This window comes from Dermatophagoides pteronyssinus, unplaced genomic scaffold (genome assembly GCF_027571235.1).
Source record: "Dermatophagoides pteronyssinus isolate colony J.1.1.1.1 unplaced genomic scaffold, Derpt_VIB-CSIC_2022.12 sq0020, whole genome shotgun sequence".
Lineage (NCBI taxonomy): Eukaryota > Metazoa > Arthropoda > Arachnida > Sarcoptiformes > Pyroglyphidae > Dermatophagoides > Dermatophagoides pteronyssinus.
In genome coordinates this window covers 412,481-440,092 of record NW_027461544.1, presented here as the reverse complement: position 1 = coordinate 440,092, position 27,612 = coordinate 412,481, and the positions used below count along the sequence as shown (strand labels likewise).

General features: G+C 30.2%; 6 protein-coding genes across 6 annotated transcripts; 4 read left to right on the top strand and 2 right to left on the bottom strand.

The window, feature by feature from the left end:
• Positions 1-324: 324 nt before the first annotated feature.
• On the bottom strand, positions 325-5,575 carry LOC113790974 (glycogen debranching enzyme). Its single transcript, XM_027340685.2, has 3 exons — positions 4,902-5,575; positions 798-4,847; positions 325-740 (listed from the first exon to the last, which is right to left on the bottom strand). Exons 1-3 carry the CDS (start codon positions 5,141-5,143, stop codon positions 368-370), a joined length of 4,665 nt encoding a protein of 1,554 aa, XP_027196486.2. The 5' UTR covers positions 5,144-5,575; the 3' UTR covers positions 325-367.
• Positions 5,576-6,037: 462 nt separating this feature from the next.
• LOC113790975 (uncharacterized) lies at positions 6,038-11,824 on the top strand. Its single transcript, XM_075822806.1, has 8 exons — positions 6,038-6,941; positions 8,058-8,580; positions 8,638-9,009; positions 9,067-9,627; positions 9,682-9,873; positions 9,925-10,302; positions 10,434-10,746; positions 11,026-11,824. The coding sequence occupies exons 2-8, from the start codon at positions 8,113-8,115 to the stop codon at positions 11,694-11,696; spliced, it is 2,955 nt and encodes a 984-aa protein (XP_075678921.1). The 5' UTR covers positions 6,038-6,941; positions 8,058-8,112; the 3' UTR covers positions 11,697-11,824.
• Positions 11,825-11,826: 2 nt separating this feature from the next.
• On the top strand, positions 11,827-12,956 carry LOC142645741 (uncharacterized). The gene is made up of 2 exons (XM_075822821.1): positions 11,827-11,972; positions 12,041-12,956. The coding sequence occupies exons 1-2, from the start codon at positions 11,960-11,962 to the stop codon at positions 12,949-12,951; spliced, it is 924 nt and encodes a 307-aa protein (XP_075678936.1). The 5' UTR covers positions 11,827-11,959; the 3' UTR covers positions 12,952-12,956.
• Positions 12,957-22,281: 9,325 nt separating this feature from the next.
• LOC113790912 (uncharacterized) lies at positions 22,282-25,251 on the top strand. Its single transcript, XM_027340617.2, has 5 exons — positions 22,282-22,757; positions 22,826-23,626; positions 23,702-23,796; positions 23,879-25,084; positions 25,174-25,251. The coding sequence occupies exons 1-4, from the start codon at positions 22,746-22,748 to the stop codon at positions 24,288-24,290; spliced, it is 1,320 nt and encodes a 439-aa protein (XP_027196418.2). The 5' UTR covers positions 22,282-22,745; the 3' UTR covers positions 24,291-25,084; positions 25,174-25,251.
• Mlc-c (Myosin light chain cytoplasmic) lies at positions 25,113-26,001 on the top strand. Its single transcript, XM_027340619.2, has 3 exons — positions 25,113-25,249; positions 25,317-25,485; positions 25,538-26,001. The coding sequence occupies exons 1-3, from the start codon at positions 25,247-25,249 to the stop codon at positions 25,807-25,809; spliced, it is 444 nt and encodes a 147-aa protein (XP_027196420.1). The 5' UTR covers positions 25,113-25,246; the 3' UTR covers positions 25,810-26,001.
• On the bottom strand, positions 25,863-27,552 carry LOC113790913 (1-acyl-sn-glycerol-3-phosphate acyltransferase gamma-like). Its single transcript, XM_027340618.2, has 3 exons — positions 26,616-27,552; positions 26,351-26,541; positions 25,863-26,292 (listed from the first exon to the last, which is right to left on the bottom strand). Exons 1-3 carry the CDS (start codon positions 27,271-27,273, stop codon positions 26,002-26,004), a joined length of 1,140 nt encoding a protein of 379 aa, XP_027196419.1. The 5' UTR covers positions 27,274-27,552; the 3' UTR covers positions 25,863-26,001.
• Between the last annotated feature and the right edge of the window lie 60 nt (positions 27,553-27,612).

Here is a 27,612-nt window from a genome sequence, read left to right as displayed (position 1 = left end):
GAAGGAAAAAAGTGTCTTTAAAATCTTTTTTTTTTAAACTAATCAATCGATTATGGATGACAACTAAAACTAAAACTTATCAATCAATTAATCGATTTGATTCAAAATCGATTTATGCCTCGAAGTCGTTCATAAAAGATATATGAATTCCTAATTTGATATTGATGTTTGTTTCTGATAAAAAACAAACAAACAAACATCAAGATCGTAGGCCAACAACAACAACAACACAATTAGTTTGATTTAGCTTGAAGCGCGGTTTTTTTCATTTGATTTTTGATTTTCAATCACAAAAATCAACTAAAATGAAATGATAAGCAACGATTTATATTAATGAATTTTTTATTTCATAAGTTTTTTTTTGTAATTACATGTCACATTTGTTTGTTTCATTTTGTACAAACAGACAAAAAATCATATACAATGTTTCAATCAATGTTGAATGTGACCAACTTTGTATTGGACAACTATCCGGGCAATTTTGACCATTTGAATTTGTTAGTTCAGGTAAGCCAAACCATTCTGATTGATAAAGATGTTTGAAATGTTTGGATAATATTTCTTTTATTGATGATAGATTTTTGTTGTTGTTTTTATTGTTGTTAAATAGTAATTGTGCCATTAAATAATAACCCATTGGCCATAACCATTCTGGTCCATTATGATAATTAAATCCATGTGCTATGCTGGGGTCATTTGAATCATTACTATTATCATAATCACCTCTATATGTCCAATCACTTAATAGAAAGAAAAACAATGAAGGGTTAACAAAAACAAAACAGAAAACGACATACCTAGGATCAAGTGTTTTCAAACCCAATGGTCCAACTAATGTTTTCGAAACAATATCCAATGCTTTTTGAGCATTCAATTCGTTGAACATTTTTGGTGCAATGACCATTGCAATTAAAAAATTTGGACGTAATTGATAATCCATCCATTGGATTGTTGATCCAACTGTATCTTTATAAATATTACGACGATTTATATATTGATCATTACAATCATCATCGATATAGAAATATTTTTCAAAATTTCCCAAAATTTTTTCATTCCAATATTCAAATGTCCATCGTTCTGTTTCATTCGATCGTGTTTGACAATGGACACCTTCATATGGATATTGATTATTTCGATTCAATTCAGCTAAAAATTCAATAATCGATTGTGATAATGCAACGATTTCGATGGCAGAACCATCTCTTGGTGTTGCTGGTCGACCACGATTACCAGCTTTATCCGATGAACCCATTTTATCCATCCATGTACCACAATTCCATTGATTACCACCGTAAACGAATCCAGTTGAACGATCAACACCGATTTGAATATGAAAACCCTTTTCAGTCATATGGGCATCAATTTTTTTACCGGCATTTTTTTCAACAAAATCAATTCCATTAAAATGTTGATTCAATGCTTCTTGCATTGTACAATGTAATGGTTCAATAGGATCATCTTTCGTTGAAAAAATTCGATAAACATTTTCATCAAGTATCAAATGACCATTTGGTACTAATTGAATATATTGTTTTATTGCCTGTAACCACCACCATATTGCATCACGACAATTATATCTAGGATTTTTTCCACTATCCAATAGATTTGGTATTAGACCATGTCGTAAACAACCACCATATGCTAATATAATAATTTTTGCTTCTTCAAACCGACCGGTTAATAATAATAATCCTTTCAATGATATAAATGTATCACGACCCCAATTACGCATATAACCAATACTAAAATGTGGTAATCCAGCAGCCATTGTTGCCAATCGTCTTGACATTGATATTGATTGATGTAAAGGTGGTAATAATGATGTTGGATGAAAACCAATTAAAGCTACACCACCCAATGTTAATCGTTGCATAAATTCATCACCATTTCTGATGAAATCTGATTGTAACAAACGAATTTTTTCCAATAACATTGTCCACAGAGGGCAAAGAATTGAATCAAAATAACTTGGAATTAAATATCTTGGTAATTCCACTAATGATTTGAATGTTTCTTCCAACCATTCGGCTAAATCTATGGTTTCGGAACGTTTTTTTAATCGTCCGACAATATATTCGGGAAGCCAATTTCCTTGCCGTAGATTTTCACATAATGGATGCCCGAGATCATTATTGGTTCGAATTTTCGCCAAATGATACATTATTCCAGCCAAACCACTATACACAAGCGAACCATTCGATAATTGATAAGTACCGGAAGAATTTTCATCAAATTCTTCTTGTTGACAACGAAATAAAATATAATTCAAATCGATAAGATTTAATTTCTGAACAATCAATGAAATTTGACTATCGATCAAATCAAATTGAATGATACGTTTTTGGATTTGATTCAATGCATTTTGTTGTCGATTTAGTAATGTGAAATTGAATGCAATCACAGATGATGGTGGAAATTTTCGAAATTCAATTATATTATTATCCTGATTATCGTTATTCACTTTGACCATTTCACTTTCAATTTTATTCACATTCAAATTAACATGGGAACTTATATTGTCGAGGCCATTGATATATTTTTCATTCGGTTTGAAATTATTTTCATCAACATCATCAGATTTGATCATTTGAATTTCGAATAAAATTTTTTCAAATTTTCCTTCAATTTTTAATGGATTCAAATGATGGTTATGGTTATCGATAGAATAGAATGCAGTACGAGCTACCAGAACAATCGATTGATGATTCGATGGATTATGTCTGGTTATAACAATTGTATCTCTATCACGTTGATCAACAAATGCTTCCGAATAGCCACCAGAATTCAATATAAAATGAAGATTATTTAGTATGCGTTTTGCATATAAAATTCCTTTCGATAAATTAACATTACCATCACCATTTGGATCATCATTATCATTCCAACATCGATATAATCGTTGTTCATTGACAACATGAATATGATGTGGAACCAATTCATCATAACCACGATTCGAACCAATTGCAGAATATGTCATTGCAATTAATGCACTACTTGGTAATGGATCTAAAACGGTTCGTTTTACAATCGGTGATTCATTATCATGTGTTTGATCGAAAAATATTGCATGTGTTATAGATGGAATCATTGGTCGAGAATAAAGTATTTCTTTTGTTGAATTGCCAGTTTTTATTAGATCTGGTTTGAATGAACCAACCGGTTGACCACCAAAACGATGTACTTGACGTTGAAGTTCATGCGGTGTATTGGCCGACATTGCTTCACGTATCAATGAATTGATACCTAATTTATTAACAAAAAGATTATCCAAATCTTCACTTGATGTAAATAATTCGGCAATCAAATAAAGATCCGGATTAACACGTCGGGCTACATCGATCATATATTGTGCAACATGAATCGGTGTTGAATGACAATTATCCAAACGTAATCCTTGAAAAACTTTAGCCATTTGTGTAACATATTGTTCCATATGTGACCATAAAAATGGTGAATCTTCACATTGTTGACCATAACGTAATTTGACTGAATCGCCCCAACAAATCAGTTCACGACGCAGATAAACTAGTGAATCTTTATCGGCAAAATTTCTTAATGGATCATCACCCATAACCCAACCATTATGAGCCATATAATAACAACATTTTGTATCATCATACAATTTTGATTCATTTTCAATAAATTTTTCACCAACAAAATCATTATCATTATCGGTAAAATATTCGGTTGTTAATGGATTCGTACGGGTTAACTTTTTGATTTTCGGTCCATTCGAATCGAATCGTTCATATCGTGCACCTTTTAAAACATTTTCGATTGCCGTATCAATATGGCTAATTATTTCCTGACGTTTACAATTATTTAGTTGAATTAATTGCTGTTGAAAACAAGATAAAGCATCGTTCAACCAATTTTCAATCGATTCTCGAGTTGGTTGATAATCAATTTGATTTTTTATGAATTTAAATGCATTTTCCATATCGACTGTACAATTTAATCTACGAAATTGTGGATCTTGTTCTAAGATTATATCATTGAAATTCTGTTGTGCAGACATTCGGTCAGTTTGATGATCCAAATCATTGAATTGTTGGCGAAGAAATTTTTCAAATTTTTTCACCAAAATCAAAGGATCGCAAAGATAAAATTCTTCCAATTTGATCAATGGTAGATAATGTTCACGTATTAAATTGCCAATCGATTCTAATTGATCAACACTATTGATATTCGAACAAATTCCTCGATCAATCCAACGATCCTGTTCAATATCTAGCGTAACATTGTATAACATACGATCAAGAATAAAAGCCGGACGAAGCCATGGTGAATTTTTACAATTAAAAGCTGAATCAGGATATTGTCGAAGCCAAGGTGATTCATTAGCAGTATGATTGAGGACAATATCAATAATGGAAATAACACCATGTTCTTTTCGTAACCATTCAATACAATCGGAAACATTATCAATAGTACAATCTTGTCCAGTTTCGATCATATTTTCAGTACGAAATGTTTGATTCAATCGAAGTTGATCAGCTAATGAATAAGCTGAATTTGATTTACCAAGTATTTGTATTGGTGTCCAATGTATCATATTATAATGACATTGAATCGATACATTCAATCGTTGTTTCCATTGATCAATAGGACCCATTAATTTTGATAAAATTGTTTGACATTGTAATGCATTTATCGATAAATGAATCGATTGTCTATTTGATCGATTGGAAATGAGTATTTCAGGACTGACAACAATATAAAATGATCCAAGTATTGTATCATCATCGTCATTAACAACATTGTTTTCCGTATAGATAAAATGAAATGAACCAGAAGTTTTGAATTGAAGATTTTCTCGAATATCGATTTGTTTGTATTCATTTCTGTGTTAAATTATTGGAAATTAAATCTGATCAAATCAATTGAAAAATTCTTACCTGTTAAATTGAGTATAATCATCGGTATAGTTGGTTTTGAGCGAAATATGTCGACCATACAGCGATGGACCAATTTGAAAACGTAAACGATTAAATTTTTCACAACGAAATAATCTAGTTTCATTAAAACCATTCAATTCTAATTGATAAATGAGCAACAGTTGATTGTTTGGAATTTCCAATGTTCTTTGACAACAAGATTCTTCTTCTTCTTTTGTCGAACAAATTGATTCGAATGCCATGATGATTGGTTGGTTGATGATGATCAATATAATATGGAAAAGAAAATTTGGTTCGACAAATTCAATTTGTCAACAATTTTATCAATATGTGTCTACAAAGCTCATTATCATATCATCATTATGATAATCATCATAATCATAATCATTATCGTCGTACAAAGATAACCAACCGGATAAAGTCATTTGAATGTCGTTACAATGTTATGAATGATAACCGACAACAACAACAACAACTGTATATTTACCATCAAATGATTATTTCGGGAAAACAATCATCAACAAGATTCGGGCATATGGCCAAAATAAATATTTTTTTTTCGGCTAATAGCAATGTTGAACACAAGATGGCGACTTGGGTTAGTTTCGGCATTCGATTTTTTTTTTTGAAAAAAAAACATTCGATTTCCGTCGAAAATTTTTTCGCATTCCAAATATTTGTCCCGGTGTAGATTTTGACTAAAAAACGGTTTTTGTCTCGTGATATTTAAACAAACAAACAAACAAAAATGATTACAAGATTAACCGTTTGTAATAAATCCGTTTGACAAAATGTTACCCCAATATAAAAAAAATCCGTTCTCACGATCCGATTAAATGTCAATAAAAATTGATTGAATCTTTTCAATGACCATCGAAAGTAAAGGTAAAGAGGTTTGATTATTTGATTTTGTTTGTTTTGATGATGATGTGACCAGACAATTTTGGCTAAGAAAATAAAAAATGAAAATTTCCCATCAAAAATTTCTCACATTTTTTTCCAAATATTTTATTTTTTTGTTTGTCACAGATTGGTTTCTATGGTTGATCGATTGTGTTATCATTACAAACACAACCCATCATCAAAATCATTTACTCTTTACCATGTCATAATCATCAACATCATTCATGGTAAATGAAAGTGGAAAAATTTTCTCACCAAAAAAAAAAAAAAAATTTTCGACTTAAACATTGAAATCCATCAACATGGACTAATAACTAAAAAAACATCAAAATGAAGAGCAAGACAGGATAACATTATTAGCATTTCCGTTCACGAAACGAAACAACAACGAAAAAATGTCTAATCTAAAAAGTAAAATCAGAAAAAAAGGAAAGAAATTGTGTTTGGTTTCCACCCTCTCCCTCATCTCTAATCGAGAATCACGAATGATTCACAAATTGACAAGCCAAAGCAAAAAGGACATTACATCATCCGACAATGCAGAAAAAAAATTATTAAATCTTTACAACCAGCAGTGAAAAAAAAACGATACATTTTCATTGCAGTCATTTCAATGCTTCTGCCATCCATCTCTCTCTTCATTCGATGATGCTGTGTGTGTGTTACGACAACCAGCGAATCTTGTTTTTTTTATTTATTTGGTGAATCCATCAAACACAACAACAACACATGGATAATATTATTTTGTTTTGGATGTAAACACGCCATCGTTTGTGAAACGACCGTTGAATTTTTCTTATATTTTTTTGGTTGTTGTGTAAAAAAAAGTTCTTATCAACCATACTTACATCCAACAAGTTTGTCAAAAATATTCTCACGATGAAAAATTTTTCTTTTTTTCTTTTTTTCTTTAACTGATTCTTTACATCATCATCATCATCATCATCATCAATGTGAAAAGCAGGTGAAAATCAAAAAGTATTATCTATTTATTTATCTATCTATCCATCCATTTGTTTGTTATAAAAAAAAATTATAAAAATTGTTGCCCGTTGAATTTTTCATCTCATTTATTCGATCTGATTAATAATAATCAAACACTTAAGCATTCACTTAAATCGGTTGAAATTTTTTTTGGTAAGTTTGTTTTTTTTTTTGTTAAATAACGATTCTTGTCTTTTTTTCGTTTTTTATTATCGATTGATTGATTCATGGGAGCCAAGTCGAATGAATTTTTTTTCAAAATAGCGGCCAGATGTCAAATATTGCGTGCTCCAAATATCCAAATGAATTTTTTTTTCATTCACAATGCAACAGATGTGTTCATTTGTGTATATTTGAATGTTTGACTGAAATTTTTTGGAATCATTTTGGCATCTGGTTTTTATGGTCAACATTGTTACCCTTGTTGTTGTCAGAAATGGGAGTTCAAACATCTGCTCTCATTATTTACAGTCATAAACATTTTGATGATCGAAAGCAACAGCAGCTAGGTCAGAGTGTGTTTATGTTTATGTTTGCATTTATTTCAATGAGATCGATCCAACAAGCTTTCCATCATAGCAAAGGAACGCGCGCGCTAAAATTTTTTTCATTTTGCGCCAAAAAGAAAAATTCATTGAAATAAACTTAGATTACATCTCTCTCCCTATGTGTGTTTGAACATCATCATGAGATGCTCTTGACCATATCAAGATGATGAAACCGGTCTTGTTTCCTGTGTGCATGCTTTTTGCATTGATCAATATCAGAAAACATTTTCTTACCTTTTTATTTTTACCTAGTGTGTAACACACACACACACAAGGTCTTTGCTTATGATAATTACCCAAGTTTATTTAGTGAATGGGTTTTGTGTTTATATTTTATCGTGTTTGGAATGTTTGCCAATTCAAACATGTATGCAGCATTTAGGGAAAGTAACAAAATTCGGCCCCTTATCAAACCACATTGAATTTGCGAAACCTCGCCCTAAAGGGTCTGATGATGATAATTACATAGCCAAAGGCACACACACACGAAACCATAGTAAAAAGTTCGCGCTAAAAATGTTTCGCGCTTCAGCTATCATAGTTTCAACATGACCAGCAAGCTAGCTAGGTACCTCTCGTTGCTATGTTCAGTTCAAGAAAAGCAAAAATCTTTTTGTCTGAGCGACTTGGCTCAAAGCACACACATGATAGAATATTTTGTTTTTATTTTTTGTGAAATGATTTTGAATAATATTTTTTTATTTTTTTATTTTGTTGCAAGTTTCATAACAATATTTGATTCTACCTCATTTGATTGATAATATAATGATGATGAAATGATTAAAAATACTGGTAAAATGTCATTATATTATGATGAAAATTCTGAAACACAAGTTTCATCAACTACAACTATTAATCTGCCATTAGAATCGATTACGGGTTTATCGGAAATTGATTGTAATTCAGCAACAACACCATGCTCATCGATGAGAAATGTTGGTGATAATAATTCTTTCCAAACAATAAAAATGTCTTCGGATGGAAAAAAAGTATTATTGGAACGAAAATTGAATACGATTCAGATATCCAAAAGTCATAGTGGCTCAATTTGTCTAAGGAAATCAGTGAATCGTGGTCGTTGGTCCAAAGAAGAAGATAATAAATTGAAACGATTGGTTGAAAAATATAATGAAGATTGGTATCAAGTTTCAACACATTTTTCCGATCGTTCCGATATTCAATGTCAACAACGCTGGTGTAAAGTTCTCAATCCTAAACTGATCAAAGGACCATGGACGCCAAAAGTATTAATCAATTTAAAAAAATTCTATCAACTCTAATCGATAATTTTTATTTTATAGGAGGATGAAAAAATAGTCGAATTGGTCAGAAAATATGGTCCAAAAAAATGGACAATCATAGCAAAATATTTGGATGGTCGAATCGGTAAACAATGTCGTGAACGATGGCATAATCATCTAAATCCGGATATTATAAAATCTGCATGGACTGATCATGAAGAACGGACAATCATTCAGGCACATACTATACATGGTAATCAATGGGCAAAGATTGCCAAACTATTACCCGGTCGAACTGATAATGCAATAAAAAATCATTGGAATTCTACGTTAAAACGTAAAGCACAAGCCATGAAAGAAGGTATTCCTTTTGCCGAATTCAAAAAACGTATTAAAAAGAAAAAGACTCCCAAAACAACAACTAGTCCTATGGTAAGAATGATGATTATATCAATCGATTAATCAATTCTGATTTTTTTTTCTCAATAGAAAAAATTCGCTACATCCACAATAATTTATTCGAATAATAACAATGAAACAAATACTGTAAACAGTACTTCGAATACCGATGATGATTTAAATGATTTTAGCGATCTTTTCGATTCAAGCCAAAGAGAAATGTTGGAATGTGAACTATCCGAAATTCAGGATGTAAACGATCTTGTTTCAGCCATCAAATCATCACCTTTACGTAGTCTGATGATTTCTCCCACGAAAAATTCTACTATCATCAATGATGTTGATAATCAACAACAACAGCAACAACGAATCGATACTGATACAAGTTCTTATATTGAAGAGTTTAGTAGTGGATATCAAACACAACCAGACATGTCAAATGTTTCTTCATTCATTTCGCCAATCAAAATGAATTCAATCTATACTGGTGACCAACATCCAACACCTTCGAAAAAGCCATTTAGTCCATTACAATTTGATACTCCTATATCATCAAAAGTCATTACGAATTCAATATCAACGCCATACCTCTACACATCGTCATCACTATCGGATCAATCGATCATGATGATCAAGTCGAAAAACAAGGAGGTATTCTATTCTTTGGAATGTTTTCTTTTTTGTCTAACCATATTATGATTCTAGAATGTATCACCATTGAAAACAAATTCCAATCGATCATCGAATCGGAATAAGCAGTACTCAATGATGGATGTAATGCTAAGTAATAGTAGTAATCCTTTCATCAATTCGGTTGTTTGTTCGCCGCAGGCCATCGAAACGAATGAAAAATTACCAATAGAATCTCATACCGAAGAGATCTTATTCGAAACCCCGGTAAGATTAATTAAGAATTTCAAATATGTAATTAATATCCTTTGTACACAGAGTAAATCATTCATCCAGGATGATCAATTATTTTCACCACAATCATCGTTTGGTATATCGGCAATATCGCCCACCAAAAATCTATCACCCGGTGTGGGAACATTGCTGAAGAAGCAACAAGTTTCATCAGGCAATAAAAATATACTTCGCACTATCAATCAAATGGATCCACCACTGGCAACATCACAATTATCATCGCCATTGATAGGTAATAAAACGGAAGGTCAATCGATCAGTAATACTAGTAACATACCATACACGATGACTATCAATAACGATACTTCGATAATGGACAATCGTAATGGCTATATACCATTGACACCGATGTCCAATATTTCTGTGATATCAAATTCACTCGAATCAAACAATCAAGATATTGTAAGTATTCATTTTTGAATCACATTAATTCATTCAACCCTTTTTTCCATCTATGATTTTTGATTAACATTATGCTTTTAATTTTTTTCACATATCCATTGTTCGAAACAAAACAAAAAAAAACGCTTTAGTCATATATAAATCAAATGCATAGTGTTGGGGAAGGGTTAGCAGTTGTTGAACAATTGTTGGAACATGAAAATGATCCATTCATTAATAGTAGTAATTATAATAATTATCCTATCGTCAATGATGATAGTGGCAATAGATTCCTAATGACCGCATCCAATTATGATAGTAATGTAAATAGTTTCAATACAATTCATTATAATAACTGTAACAATAATCATGCAACAACAACCACATCGATCAATCAAAACAATGATCATATTAGATTAATGAAACCCACAGCAACATCGTCGTCACAATTATCATCATTGAATTGTAAGTTTTGGGTTGTTTTTCTTTGTTGGCATTCCCAGATTGCTTGCTTTGTATTATCACCGTTTTGTTTTGTTTTTTTGCACACGCACACATTGAATTGTTTTGTTGCACCAATTCTGAGTTGTTTATCGGTAAACTTCGATGATGATGATGATGATCTTTCCTCAACACTATGTTTTCTTCACTCGAAATGTTTTGTCATGTCTTTGCACTGCATGTTTCTTTTGCATGTTGATTATTAAGATTGGTGTGATTAATCTTTGTTTATTTATTGGATAGATGGAAAATGTGAATCAATCAATGGAACCAAATACAAATACATCGAGAATAATTACGTTGACAATGCCTTCAACATCGATGGACACAACAACAGCTTATTATCCCATACAATTGGTCAATATGGGATCGATAATTCCATTACAAACATCAACAATACTGGAATCGAACACGACTACAACAACAAACGAATCTCGACAACAACCATTTTACATCCTACCAAAGATCAATGTTATCCACGAAGTACCAATAACATTTCAAAAAACCATTCCATCGAACCGTGTTCGTCAACGCAAACCTCGCCCGACAAGATCTCGAATGCGACTCTTTTCATCGGACCAGGCCATCAACGACAACAGTATATCGGAATCGTCAACACCATCGGCAATCAGTCCTATCACATCGGACAACGAATCGAACATGGAAACGAAACAATCGAGCAATATGGTGGCCAACACCAATCAATGGTTTATATTGGCAACCGGGCAGACAACCATACAGAAAGAAGTGACAAAACAGGCCCGAACTTTTCTTCAATCGAAAAACAATCCATGTTTGCCGAAACAACGACGTACACCGATCGTTCCCCTTCTTCGTATGAATTGTCACAACCGAAAAACATCGAATCAATCGAAAATGATTACCGACTAACCAAATATATTCACCATCGATAATTTTTCTTTATTTTTTTTCATCATATTGTTTTCATATTTTTAAAATTTCATATCTTTTATCGGCATTATTCATTATTTTTTCTGTATACTTTCTGTATAATTAAAAAAAAATTTAATTTTTGAACAAATCTTTGTTAATATGATGAAAGTTATTCAAGCATCATATAAATCATTTATTGTGTAACTCAAAACATTGGTTTTTGTTTGTTTGTTTTTTTTTTGTTTACTGACAACAAACAAATAAAATTATCATTTGAGAAATTATGGAATTTGAAGGTATTTTATTTGAAATATACGTTTTGTTTGTTAAAATGATTAATTAAATTTTTCTAATTAAATTAAAGGATTAAATAATCAAATTGAAAAATATAACAATCTTCAAAATGAAATTGATAAAATGGAACAAATACTGCAAGGATTACGTGATAAAACAAAAGAATTGGAAAAAGAAGTTTATGAAGATAAATATGTAAATCAGATATCCGGATTGACCGAAGAAAATTTGAAATTAATGTTAGATGTACATTTACTTTCCTATCAATGTGATTTATTAACTTTTAATAATAATAATAATAATGCAAATACTAATGTAAGAAATAATCCATATGCATATGGATCATCAAGATTACAAAATCAACAATATATAATGGGTCAATCATCACGTCGTCCTATTGTTAATAATGCAAATAATGTTCAAATTGCTGCTGGTCCATCATTTTTGATTCAACGAAATCAACCAATTGAACCATATAGAAATTTTGATGATGATATTCTATTTACACGATTACCACATACCAATCAGATTGCAGCCAATTTACAACCATGTAAATTGATAGCGACTACCACCAATACTAATAATCAAAATCATAATCAAAAATCACCACCATTACCACCAAGACCTAATAGACATCAACATCCATCTCGTTCACCACCACCACCACCACCACCTGGTTATCATAAACAAGGATCTTCAAGTCATTCATTTATGATACTTAACAACAACAATCAAGATAATCAACAACGTAAATGGAAATGTGCTCGATGTACATTGGAAAATAATGACAATCTTAATAAATGTGAAGCATGTGAATTTGTACGATTAGAACCACCATTAGGTTCGATTATAGCTAAAAATCAGGAATCATTACATAAATTAACACTTGATTCGTCGACAACAACAACATCACCAACTTCACCACCAATAACACATGGTCATCATCATGGTAAAAAATGGAATAAACGACAAAATCATTGAATCGATAGATTGGGAATAAACTTTAACCCCGCGTGTTACTTTGATTTATTCAAAAACAACAGCAATTACAATTTATTAATTAAAAAAATTTCTATAAATAAAAAAATAATAAAAGAGATTTATAATAAAGTTTATGATCCCCCCTCCCTGCAAAATTGGCAACTTAGTGATAATGTTTTTTTGGTTGGTTGATTGGTTACAATATCAAAATCGATAAACGATTTGAGTTAAGCGCTTTGGGCATTCTTCTTCGTCTGGTCGTAAACGCAAAGAATATTTATTATGTCAAGATTGTTCATTGTTTGAATGAAGGAACACATACACATACTCAATAACGTTCTATTTTTTTTCTTCTAATAGCTTTCCTATAGAATATTAGAAATGAAAGCATTTAAACCATTTAAATCGATCTAATCTCTACAATTGTAACAATTAGATCCAATTTTGGAAATTGGGAAAAATGAGAAAGAAAGGAAAAATTTTTGTGCCTATCAATCAATTAAACCGTCAAACAAATTGATAAGCACACAGCAGCTTTTGTGTGTTGGGTAAAAGAGAAAATTCTTACATAATACCACTCTATAACTTAATTGCTTTTATATCTTTGAAAATGATGTTGAATAATGTTAGAGTAGAGAGAGAGAGAGAGACAGAGAATAGTTTGTTTTTTGGATGGAGAGGGGGAAACAAGAGAGAGGGGAGATGAGAGGAGAGAGTATAAAAGCAATTAATATTACTAAATGTGCATAGGAAGTGTGCAAAAGGAATTAACTCTCTTCTCTCTCTTGCTTGTCGTATGTTGGGAAATATATTATTTCAATTCAATCAAGTTTTTATAACCAAAAAAAAACGATTCTGTATTTTGAGATAAAGTTAAATGAATAGAATCGAATCGATGTATTCACTATATATTCTGGGTGTTTAGCGTGTTCCATATTAGCAATAATAACAACAAAAGAGAAGAAAAAGTAATGTTTAAACATGCAAAACACTTATAAACCAAAAACTAAAATATATCGGATACAGCTGTTGTTGTTGTATTGTTAAAAATATTACTGCTGCTTATTGCATGAATCTTTATTATTATTATTATTATTGGAAATTAAACCTTACAACCGATTTATTTGTTCGTGTTTTTTTTGGAAGAAACTTTTTTATATATGAAAATTAATAACAGTAAATTTATTTTCCATTTTCCAATAAAATTATAATGTCCCCGATCTGTAATAATGATTATGGTGGTGGTGGTGGTGGGCGATTGAAAGAAAAAAAATGAATCTCTATATACCAGCAGCAGCAGTAGTCTACTTTTCAGTAATCGAAGGCAATTAAGTTTAAATTGTTATTTTCGAATGAAGAAAAAAAACTCTAATTACATGATGATGATGATGATTGCCATTTTTTTGTTCATCAATCAATGAATACAGAAAGAATGGATTTCCAAAACGATAACACCCATACACACACACACACACATACAGAACATCAATTGAAATGGATAGATAGAACCGAAAGGGCAATTCAATTTTGGAATCGATCAAAAAAATTATATTGTTTCGAAACAAACTAAATTTTTGTTTTTGCTGTTGTTTGAGTTGTTGATGTTATTATCTGAATTCAATTTGAACTGGAATTTTTTTGCTTTGTTTTCTGTTTTTGCAGTTGTTAGATTCATGATATTCTTTGCTTTTCCATTTGGTTTATTCAGCCATGATGAACATTGTGAAACGAACGAAAAAAAAGATTCGGAAATATTCCGTATGTCATCATCATCATATACTTAATTCACGAACGAAAAAAGAATATAAAAATATTCACGCGTATGCCACATGTATTGATTCTCACACTGAATGAAAAAAGGACAGAATAAGATAGGGAGAGAGAGAGAGAGAGAGAGAGAGAGAGACTGACATGTATATCATTTCTGGCCAAGCATCCAATAACAATAAAAAAAACAAAAAAACAAAAGCGAATAACGCCAGCTGATGTGATGAGAAAATTCAAATGAATGTGATAGAGGAGAAGAAAGGGAGACATATCGATATATATTTCGAAACACATATTATGGGTTGTCATGTTTAAAAACAATAACCCAGAAATAAACAAACGAAAAACACCAACCCAATCCAATAATAATAATAATAACAGCTTTTTTTTGGATGCCAAAAACTGAACAAAAAAAAACATGTTACCATTTGGATCATCATCATCATTTTTTTCATCTAATGTTTGTTCAGCAGCAGCAATTCTTGTTGATCAGTCAGTCAGTCAGTCAATATGTAAAAAAAATAAACGCTTTGCATCCAGAAAATCTAAAGATTCTAAAGATTCTATTACAATCAGGTGAAAACATATATTTATTAAATCGAGAAGATTCTGCTGCTGTTGTCTTTTTTCTTCTGGATTGACATTTGATTAAAAAAAACTTTTACGATGGATGCATCATCCACGCGCACAACTGATGATGATCATCAAAACAGAATTTAATGTCATAATCATCATCATCATTATTATTATGGGGATTTTTCACACCCGTTAACAACATTTTTATCATCATCATAATAATAATAATGATGATCGAGAGAAAAACACATAGAAAGAGAGAGAAAGTGTTTGCAATTAATTGTTTTAAATCTTCATTAATTATCAAACGACAACAGACAACAACACTAAACAATTTGAAAGTTTTTTACTGTGTGTGTGATATATCTACCATACAATAAATGGGGAAAAAACTGGTGACGACGACAATATTTTCATAATCAAACAAACATAGACACACAGAGAATGGAATGATAATTAAAATATATAAAAAAACTGCTATAAATCCTGTTTTCAAATTATAATGATGATGATGACAACAACATTATATTGAAAACAAACACAAAAACAAACATCATATTAATAATTATGATGATGATTATTCAACGACGACAACAGCGAAATTATCAAATTCAAATTGAATAAAAAAAACATTTTGTCAAAATGAAATGAATGTTGTTCTTAAAATTGATTGTATCGATGTGTGTTAAAAAAAACATTGTTTGCCAACTGGAAAGTAAAATAAAATATTTTATTGGAAATTTTCTCCAAAATATATTAAGCAATAAAAAAAAATGTCTTTCATTCATTCTGATTTGATTTGATTCAATTTTATATTCACAAACACACACACACACTTTACTTTATCGAGAGCAAAAAAAAATACCAGTAAAAATATATTGGCCATAAATAATGGAATGAATGAAAGTAAAGTCAATTTAGGAAAATTGACAATCTTTTTTCTTTCCTATTTGAAAATTAATTCATTTGATTGTAATGCAAGTCTTTTTTCTCTGTGTTTGTGTGTCATTTTATAGCGTACATCATCATTTTTATATGACAAAGAAAAAAAACTATATCAAGTGGTGGTGGTGGAATATCGAATCTATAAACGATAATAAAAAAACTTTCATAAGAAATTGATGAAATGAAATGAATGAGAAAAGAATGTGCAAGCTAAACATGAAAATTATTATTGTCAATGTTGTTTGTTTGCAAAGGGGAAAAAAAGTACACTTTTTCTTTTTGCTTTTTTGGGAACATAATTCATTATTATGGAATATTCCATAATATTCATAACATATCAATTTTCAACTATCTTTGCATATATAGAACTTAACTAACTAACTGAATTGACTGAATTGAATTGAATGGAAAAATCAAACATTTTTTTACTGTCTAAATATCAATTTATATGAATGGTTACAGAAACAGAAAAAGTCGATTTCGCTTGATTGACCGGCCCAAATATAGAGATAGATAGATATTATTGATAATATCTATCTCTAGATTCATCCAACCAATCAATTGTTAATAACTTTTTCTACTGTTTACTGTCTCTCTGTGTCTGTATGTCTGTTGTAAGCAGCATTTTTTTTCCTTTCTCCATTTCAAACATAACCGAAAATTAGATTCTAAATAACACTTGAGAATATATCAAATGGGTATAACCCAAAAAGCAAGCAGCAGAAGAATATTTGATTTGATTCTGATATTGTGAAAACGGTTTCTCTATTTTTCTATAGTGACGTTTGCGTGTTTCAATTTCGCTTTTTTTTAAACGGTTTTTATATAATGTTCATTTAAGTGGTTTTTTTTCTTTCTCTCTGATTCTCTTTCTCTCTCTCTCTTCGTTTATCACCATTATACTACTATTTAGAATCAAGAGAATCTAATAGAGCTAAATGGATTTAATTTCAATCTAAATGGAGTGTGTGTGTGTGTCGTAACAACCAACTAACAGCCAACAACAACAACAACATTATCAATATCGATCCAGACCTATTACTATTAATGACGACTATTTAAAAACAAATAAACAAAAAAAGATTCAGAGAGAGAGAGAGAGAGAATTCTCTAAGGCCAATTTCATAATTATATCGTATTTAAAATAGACAGAATTGAACCAATTAGTATACTGGTGTTTCAAAAAAACGAAAAAAATGAAAAATGGTTTAATTGCCAATCGAAGAATATTTAAAAACTGACAACATCATCAGAATAAATTGAAAGCATACAGACCAACCAATCTAAATCTAAAGAAAAAAAATTTGATATTTTAAGATTAATAGTCTGTCTGGCTTGGTTAAATAATGATGATGTTACAAAATATAAACATAGAATATATATCCAGATGCTCGATTCATTGAACATCACTATATAATTCGAGAGAAAAAAACGAAATGATAATAGAGTGAGATAGATTCATTGCAAAATTAGTTTAATGGCCAAAATATCAAATAAAAACTTTTTACACACTACTTTTAGCATCGATCGATTGAACAAATTGCCATTGCGCTATATTGCAAGTGCGATTGAAAGTACTTTTGAAAGTTCTTTCTTCTTTCTCGATAGTCAATCAATCAATCAAAATCAGTTAATAAACGAAAATTGATGTAATAAAAAAAATTTGTTCAAGTTTTCTCTTTTCCAATGAATTTTATCACCATCCGAAATGAAATGACCACTTGATAATATCGTCATCATTTTTTTAATGGTGGGATGTTTAGTGATAAATTAATTAAAATGATTGGAAAATCATTTTTTTGTGGAAATAGAGATAGCGAAAAAAGTTTCTTGAAAAAGCACAATAAAATTTTTCTGGAAAAAGTTTTTCTTTTTTTTTTTGTTATTTGATTCACATTATGATGATTATTATTTCGATTGATCCGATTATCAATGTCAACGATCCATTCAATGATAAATAAATAAATAAATAGTATCCAAGCAGCGGAAACTAAACAACAGTAAAAAAAGTCTGCTTCTTCTTCGCTATAACTATAGTTTTTCACAGTTTGTTTCTGGTCGGTTGGTAGTAAATGCTTGTTCCAAAAAAAGTTTACTTTTTTTTGGTTCTTCCTTTATCGTTCATTTTGTTTATTGAATTTGGTTGTTAATAATCATTATTTTTGTTTCCCTTGCACGTTTGATTCGTTTGTTGCAGATGCAATTTTGTTCATTGAATCAACGATTAATGATTTGTAATTGGCAATTAATTTACTACCATTTCAATTCTATGATGAAAATGTGAAATATTTCAAATTGATGGAACCATTTCAAAATGTTGTACAATAAAAAATTTCTATGAAGCAAAAGGAATGTCAAACAATTTCATTTCATAATTTTTTTTTGTTGCATAACGATGCTTATGATTTAATTGCGATGTGTTTAGTGTTTGCCCATAATGTTTTACTATAGAAATTCCTGCAAAATTCAGTGTGTTTTTTTCTTCAAAAAGTGTGATGTGATTTGGACTGTTCCGATATTGGCTGTTATTTTATTTGTTCTTCTTCAATATGATATATCAATATAGGCAAGCATCACTATAGAATTCCTATTTTTTGTTTCAGAATTTTTTTTTACTTCAATTCTTCGTGTTTTTCCAATGCTGAATAATGATTGTAATTCGTGCGCTATATCAGCACAAATAAAAAAATAATTAAACACATCGCATCATAGGCGCAAAACACACACACACATTCTCTCATTTATGTAATTGAAGGGTGAACAAAAATTTGAATTGAATTAACTATTACCATAGATGTTTGTTCGTTGATTATGAACTGTAATTACATGATGATGATGATGGCCTAGGCCAAAATAGCAGACATTTTTTGTTTTAATAACACGCAATAATAATTCTCTATATGAGACTGACTGACAAAGATTAGGAAAGAAGAATAAAGGGAACAAGGCATCTATTGCAAAATGAATGAATGAATTTTTTCATAATTATCTTTTTTTTTATTGTTTGAATGTTTTTTTAAAAAAAATCAAAATTCAGAGATTTTATATGAAAATTTTTATTGAATGGCAAGCATTAAAGAATATCTTTTCAGGAATACAATTCTTTCATTCCTTTCATTTTCATTTTTTTCATTGAAAATGAATCGATTCCAAACCCAAAAAACTAAAAGTAAAGTAAATTGACTCTGCACCAGGAACCAGGAAAAAAACATCCAAAACCCAAAACTACAAAAAAAAAGGATATCAAATTTTCAATTGCCAAAAACAACTGTCACAATCATCATTATTGATAAAAGAAGAAAACTTAAGGTAGTATACTATACTCGTATAACAATCCTAAATTGGCAATTAAGTGAAAAACGAACGACATGACAAGACAAGAATTGGTCGTTTTCGTATAGCACAGAATTTAGTTTTTCGTTTAGTTTTGTATGGCCGATATATACACAAGTTTGGTGATGATGATGATGATATAGTAATGGTAATTGACTACTACTTTTTGCAATAAAAAAGATCTTTTCTTTTTTTGTTCGATCTAATAAATAAAATAAAAAAAAGAAGCTTTTCGTATCAAATTACAAAATGATGTGACCATAGTATCGTTCTATATTACAATTACAATTCAATTAAAGGTAAAATGATTGGTTGGTTCAGTGAGAATCCTCGAAATACGATGATGGTGGCGGTGGTGGGGGAGAAAAGAATCGATTTCCATTGATGCGTTCAATTAGTCTCTCTCTCTCTCTCTCTCTCTCTCTGCTTTCAAATAATGGCCATTAAGAATGTCAACGATTTTCTGGAAAACAGGATTCAGCAACAAAACAAAAAAAAGAAAAATCCAAACGAAAGAATGTTCAAAGATTCTTCCTTTTTTTTTCTTTGTCAATAACATAACATAATTGTCATTTATATCTTTCTTTTCTCTCTCTCTCTCTATATATCACAACAAACGACCAACCAATATCATTTAAACATATTATTATTATTGCTTTGTTTGAAACTTTTTTGTTTTGTATTGCTTGCTTTCCAATGGATTTTTTCTATTAAGTAGGCCTAGCCATTGAATTCTGTCAATTATGACAATTGATATTTTAGTTTAGTTTAGTTGTCCCATTTCCGTAAAGAATTTGACAACAACAACAAAAAAAATTAAACAATTTTCACCAAAAATTAACGTTGATTTGTTGTTGTTGTTGTTGTTTGTCAAAACACATTTTTTAATCAGTGTTTTGTCGTTTGTCTGCATAACAAAAAAAAAGGATTTCATTTTTTTGGCTGTCAAAAATCCATTAAAAATATTCGATCGAATTTGATTCAAATTCATAATAACAATTTTAAAGGATTAAGTTTTCAAAATGTCGAAATTATTAACATTGATTTTTTCGTCATTTTAACTGCCAGTTTTGGAAAATTAAAATTCTTGAAATTCGGAATCGATTTCGATCCATCTCTCTCTCTCATTTGCGCGTTCAATTCACATTATAACCAGATATAATTGGCTATTGTTTTTGTCTAAATTAGTCTGGCCTGTGTTTGTAGAAATGTAGATAACGCAAACATATATAACATTGAGACATTTTTTTTTGTTGAGGGAAATTAATCTGCTAAACGACGACCAAAATAAAAAAATGTCTATATAGACAGGGCGCCATTCTTCAGGGAGAGAGAGAGAGAGAGAGAGAGAGAGAAAGAATCTTCTTTTTTTCATTCGATAATCGTTTAACTAATTTAAATGGAAGTAACAATCATGATGATGCTTGAATTTAAACACTATGGGCCCACACACATGTTTCTTTTCTCTTTAATTGTACCATTCATTTCATTCATTGATGATCATGATGATATGGTACATTGCGCACGACAATTAATGTTCAAATAATAATAAAAAAATCATTTCAAAAATGTTAAGTTTTTTTTTGATAAAGTAGAATTTTATCATATGAACACACACACACACCGATCCATGATAGGCATTTAATACTTTGGTCTACAATTGGGCAATTCATTCTTCAATTCTCAATTCGTTCACTCTATATCTTTTTGTTAAGTGTTTTGTGATTGCCATCAATTACACATACTTTGAGAAATTGAACCGAACCTAGTACAATGACAACGTTCAATTTGCTTTACTTACACTAACCAACCAGCCAACCAAAAATATCTTTTGGTAAAGTGAATCTGGGGGGAACGAAAACGAAAATGTATCCATTTAGTTTTCATTTTATAATATATATAGCATCTTGACATATTAGCACACACTATGTCTATTTTAGAGATAATAGAGTCATAACTAACTAACTAACTAAACATACACACACACACACAATTTGTGATCCAAGGCGTGGAATTTATTGTCCAACAAAACATAACAATAGATTCACTGAGTATATTTGGGCAATAATATTGATGATAATAATGATGATGATGATGGAGAAAACCTTTAATGAAATAAAAAAAAGGGAATCGAATCCTGATTCAACTAACAAATTTTTGTTCAATTGGAATTCAATTTTCTATTGGAATCTTGATTTGATGATGATGATGATGATGAAAAAAAATTGGTGACATCAGCAAATCAGTGTTATAAATAATAGTTATTATCATTGGAAAGGGGGAAAAAAGAAAAGGAAACTGTTATGATTTACAGTTATTATAACACAATAAAAACATTGCAATAAAAAAAATGATTTTTTTCCCCCAAAGAAGGGGGATAATAATAAGGATGCTATCACCACCACCACCACCACCATTATTTACCACCAGTATTTACAACCAGGATATTTTAGCCTTGGAGACGTATACACCATCAAATATATAGAGAGATAATACCCAAAGATTTAGATCTATTCGCGCGCGCGATTCTCAAAAAATTGCACCACCATTCACCACTTCATTTGTTTGGCTGGAATGAATGAATGAATGAATGGCCATTTGTCGGGCAACATAACAGATCAGAGGCAGATTTGTTTGATGATGTTATGATTATTATTATTATTGGTTCGATATTTATATTAACAGCCATCCAGCCATCCAATATAGCAAGATTGATTCTGTTTGTAACAAAATAAAATAAAATAAAAAAAACTTAATCGTTATTTGTCGTTGTTGCAGATGTCGGTTATTCTTCTTTTATTTTACAGCTGCTACATTCATTTCATTTCATTCATTTGGATATCTTCTGTTGTTTGCTAAACTGTTAAACTGCTTCTGCTGCTGCAACCTATTAAATTATTGAATTTGTATTTGGATTTTTTTAGGGTAAATTAGGCAATCGCAAATTTTGGTCTATTTTGATAGTTGTTGTCTAACATACACGAACCAATCAAAATCAATTTTCAATTCTCTCTTGGGTTGGCGCTTAGCTAACTGTGAAACTAAAACTAAAAATCGACAATTTGACTAAATGACATCTCGAACAAGTTTTCATTTTTTGTAAAAAAAAAAATGAAAATCAGTGTTGATCATCAATTCAGCGATTAAACAACCAAAAATTTATCAAACAAATTATGGATCTCAAAGTAAGTGTTTACGGAATTTTTTTTTGAAAAATTTTTTTACAAATTTTTTTCTTAAAATTGTAAAAAAGTTTTCAATCAAAAATATAATGAGTGATAAGATTGGCGTGAATGGCGAAAGTGAACAACATAATCATCATCAACAACAACAACGTGCCAATAATAAACTTACACAATTAGGTGATGTTCTTATGCATCATCAAACGGCAGCTGATCAAGTAATGCATGATAAAAATATTATTGAAACACTTAAACCAAATCTATTCGGATTGATCACTAACGATGGTATTGATAATGGATCATATCATTCACAATTACCGATTGGATCAGCAGCAAATAGTCATCATCAACAACAACAACAACAACAATTAGCAGCATTAGATATATTTGCATATTGTCAATATATATCATCAATGATGTTATTTAAAGCAATGTCACAAAATGATAGCTCATCATTACATAATATTCCATTGTCTACTAATGGTGGTGGTGGTGGTGATAAATTTTCATCATCATCATCATCGACGACGACGACAACAACAACGCCTGTAGCATCGATCAAACCTGATATCATTCATCAAAATTATTCTTCGACCACTACAAATGGTAAAAAACATTCAAAATTATTGGATATGGCGGGTGAAACATTAAAATCACTTACATTCGATACGATTACACCGCCATCTTCAGCGAATAAATTGAATGATAAAAAAGTTGGGATGAATGATTTGAAAACGAATAATAATAATTCCAATAGTAATAATAATAAAAATGATAATAATAATAATGGTCGAAAATTTGTTATGAATGAACGAAGACCACGTCAAGCGTACAATACTAAACAATTGGAACGTCTTGAATCGGAATTTCAAGTAAGTTGAATTTTGTTTTGTTCAGGACAATTTTGAATAATAATGATGTTCACAATTTTCATTATTATTATAAAGAATGATAAATATTTGACTGTAAGTAAACGAATCGAGCTTTCATGTGCCCTAAGTTTGTCCGAAGTTCAAATCAAAACATGGTTTCAAAATCGAAGGTAAAACACAATGATAATGATGATGATATTCATTGATTTGATATTTTATTATTTACTTTTCGTTCGTTCATCACACTTACAGAACTAAATGGAAAAAACAACTAATGGAATGGAGACGTACTTCGAATGGTTCAAGAAAAAATTCCAATATTATTCGAAATGGTACACAACAACAATCAATGATGGATAGTTGTGGTGCAATCAGTTTAACCGGTAGTGATGAATCAAACATAACAATATCGATAAACAATAATAATCATCATAATGATAATAATAATAATCATAATCATATTAATGATCAAATTAAATCATTCAATGATAATTATGGTGACAATTCTCATTCCGATCAAGAAGAAGAAGAAGAAGAACAAAGTCAACATTCCATAGATTTTAATATCGAAATGGATAATGTTGATGATAGTATCGATGATAATGACGATGATGTTGATGAAGATTTGGATGATAATGATGATGATGATAATGATAATCGATGATAATCAATGTTCGAACCAAAGAATTTCATTTTGGTATTTCCACCCCCTCCTCCGCTTGCCACATTATTCTCAGTCATCAGGGTTTATAACATTCGCACACACACACCCCCCCTCCCATTTATTCATTCGAATTCGAATCACACACTGAGCATTCGCACATCGAACCATCATTGTTTTGAAAACATTTTTGTTTTGTTTTTGTTTTTTTGTAAATAATTTTGTTTTCCACATCAAAAAAAAATGATTCTTTGAATTTTGGAATGTCATTATCGAAAAAAAATATTGTTTGCTATTTTGAAATGAAATCCCATTCATTTGTTGACTTTGTCGTACCCAAATGAATCCTCATCATATCCTGTTATCACCACCAAAAACAAGAAAGAAAAAATCTTCCCTTGTCCATTGTTTTATATCATTTCGACATGTATGTGTGTGTCATGCTAGTCAATCAAATAAATAATGATATTGATGATGTAAAAGATGATGAAAATTATCATCATTTTTTTTTGTAAAAAATAAAAATAAATTCCGAATTCTTTTTCCAAAATAAAAAATGAACAAAATGAATGAATGAATGACTATTTCGACAAAACCAAACAATTTTATCCTGATTTCACACATTTTTCAATATTGTAAATATTTTAAAATTGCGCCAAAATTTAAACGCCATCTATCAATTGTGTTTCGTAAGTTTTTATTCATTCATTTCATTATCCGTGTACATTTTGGGCAAAATCGAACATTCCGTTAATGAAAACGTGAAAAAGTGGTATAGTTGAGCACTCGTTTGACAGGTTTGTTCGTTTAGTTCATTTTTTTTTATTTGATGCCTGTTGTTTCTGTTGTTTTTTTTTATTGCATTGCATTGGTGATTAACCATCAGATTTGGATTAAAAACAACCAGAAAAAAAATCATTTTTTTCCAAAAATTATTTTGGGTTTGTAACTTGGCAACTATGGTATGTAAAATTATTTTTTCATATATTTTTCTGATTTTTTCATGTTCACATTTTTCATTCATCACAGGTTAACTTTAGTGAAGATCAAATTCTAGAATTTCAAGAGGCATTCTTTTTGTTTGATAATAAAGGTGATGGAAAAATAAACGTATCACAATTGGGTGATGTATTAAGAGCATTGGGACAGAATCCAACCGAAAATGATGTAAAAAAATGTTCCAGTCAATTGAAACCCGGTATGATTATGATAAATGTTGTTGTTTATTTATAACATAATTTTCGCTATAGATGAACGAATTGGATTCGAAGTTTTTCTACCGATATTGCAGACAATATCCAAATCAAGATCAACAGATACGGCCGAAGATTTTATTGAAGGATTACGACATTTCGATAAAGATGGTAGTGGTTACATTTCATCGGCCGAACTTCGTCATCTACTCACAACATTGGGCGAAAAATTAACCGATGATGAAGTTGAACAGCTATTAGCCGGCCAAGAAGATAATCATGGCAATGTTCATTATGAAGAATTTGTTCGGCATATTATGAGTGGTTGATTTGATTGATTCATTCATTTTTAACATAACGATATTAACATCATATTCATATATTATCAATTTTAGAAATATTTATTAATTCAATTTGGAAAAAAAACAGTTTGGAAATTCTTTTCATTTTTTCTCATCATAGAAAAAAAAATTTTTATAACAAAGAAACAAAGATGATAAATTTTATAAAATTGTTCGGAATTATTGTTGTTTCTTTTGATTTTCCATACCATAACTGGATGATGATTTATTTACTTTGGTCGAATCGATCATTATTTTGACTGAAATCAAACCAAGTACGATAACGGCAGCAATGATTCCAACAACAAGCCAACTACTGTTGATTACAATTTTTCCTAAAAGATATGGCAATATTATTGCTGTAATCCCGGTCCATGCCATCGTATTTAGTAATGATTCTTTACGACGATGAATTACTTTTTTAACACCGGGAAAGCAATCATTTTTTGCATGATATTCGGCCAATTCATCCTGTTTGGTTTTGTCGATTCAAATCAATCAATGAAGAATCGTGAAATAAGTGACTTACTTGATCCTGATAAATTTTATACAAATAATCAGTGGTTGCTTTTTCCGAATCAGTAGGAATATCAGTCAATGGAAATATACGTATAAACATATCGGCTTTTAATTTTTCACCCTTTAATAATGATGTAAATGTTGGTTCAGGTTGATTTTTCGGAAATCTTAATTGAATCTGAGCGACTAGAACATTTTCCTCTTTAAATTACAAAAAACCGTGATTAGAAATCAATTCACAGAAACATAGATATTTTATATAAAACAAAACATACTTTCTTCTTTAAATGTTTGAACAGCAAGATTAAAACCTCTTGGCCGTGGTAATAGATGATATTTTAATTCAGGTAGACCACGTTCTTTAGCAAATTGTATACTAGTTTCATGTTTTTTTTCAGTAAATCTTGTACCTTCAGCAAAAAATAACAATGATGTTGGATGTTCAAATTGTAGAAAATTTTTCAATGCTTTCACAATATTTGCTGAATCTTTTTGTAGTTTACGTTCAAGGAAGGCAAATTCACCAAATATCCAACTCCAACCAATAATCGGTATAAAACGTATTGAACGTTTTACAAATGATTTTGCATTACCAAGTTTTTGATAATGATCAACAGCTAACCAAGACATAACCCAATCAATTTCAAATGAATGATTCATAAGGCAAAGCATATGATTTGGTGCGGAAAGTTTTAATGAATTTTCATCCGGATAATAAATAGTTAATTCAGTATCAGCCCACCAATGTGCTAATGCAACAATTTGTGACCACATTGAATAATTTAGATAAAAATTTATTCGTCGAAAACGTTGTATATCGAACCATGCTAATGTATTATAAAGTATGAATTGAATTACATTGATAAACAGGCCTGAAATGAAAAATGTTAAGCCAAAAAACATATGAATAACAATATTATTTTTAAAATTCATTTTTTTTCGGTTGGTGATGATTCTTCAAACAAAACAAAACAGAATGGCCAACGATATATGTGTTTTGTTTCCGGAGGATTGATTGATCAAATGGCTTCTTCGAATAACGAAAAAAATCTAATTAAATTAATCGTTACAAGGGTACAATTGTATGTAGATTTTTTTTATTCAAATCATTAAAATCATCATCAATATAATAGGTTCTTATCTTCTATCCTGTTTTTTCATTCATTACTGTTCATTAAAGTTTTTTTTTCGATAGAAATCATGAGTAGCATGTGAAGAAGAGAAACAAAAAAATCATGGCCAATTTATCAACAGAAACAAAAAAAAAATTTG

Bases quoted from the DNA above. Each gene is read 5' to 3' on its own strand.
- LOC113790974 (XM_027340685.2), bottom strand. From the start codon at position 5,143: ATGGCATTCGAATCAATTTGTTCGACAAAAGAAGAAGAAGAATCTTGT. The intron at 4,848-4,901 runs GTAAGAATTTTT...AATTTAACACAG, and splicing joins GATTATACTCAATTTAACAG to AAATGAATACAAACAAATCG. The intron at 741-797 runs GTATGTCGTTTT...CTTTCTATTAAG, and splicing joins TTGAAAACACTTGATCCTAG to TGATTGGACATATAGAGGTG.
- LOC113790975 (XM_075822806.1), top strand. From the start codon at position 8,113: ATGATTAAAAATACTGGTAAAATGTCATTATATTATGATGAAAATTCT. The intron at 8,581-8,637 runs GTATTAATCAAT...TTTATTTTATAG, and splicing joins AAGGACCATGGACGCCAAAA to GAGGATGAAAAAATAGTCGA. The intron at 9,874-9,924 runs GTAAGATTAATT...CTTTGTACACAG, and splicing joins AGATCTTATTCGAAACCCCG to AGTAAATCATTCATCCAGGA.
- LOC113790912 (XM_027340617.2), top strand. The intron at 23,627-23,701 runs GTAAGTTGAATT...ATTATTATAAAG, and splicing joins GTCTTGAATCGGAATTTCAA to AATGATAAATATTTGACTGT. The intron at 23,797-23,878 runs GTAAAACACAAT...TCACACTTACAG, and splicing joins ACATGGTTTCAAAATCGAAG to AACTAAATGGAAAAAACAAC.
- Mlc-c (XM_027340619.2), top strand. The intron at 25,486-25,537 runs GTATGATTATGA...TTTTCGCTATAG, and splicing joins TTCCAGTCAATTGAAACCCG to ATGAACGAATTGGATTCGAA.
- LOC113790913 (XM_027340618.2), bottom strand. From the start codon at position 27,273: ATGAATTTTAAAAATAATATTGTTATTCATATGTTTTTTGGCTTAACA. The intron at 26,542-26,615 runs GTATGTTTTGTT...TGTAATTTAAAG, and splicing joins TCAAACATTTAAAGAAGAAA to AGGAAAATGTTCTAGTCGCT. The intron at 26,293-26,350 runs GTAAGTCACTTA...AAAACCAAACAG, and splicing joins ATAAAATTTATCAGGATCAA to GATGAATTGGCCGAATATCA.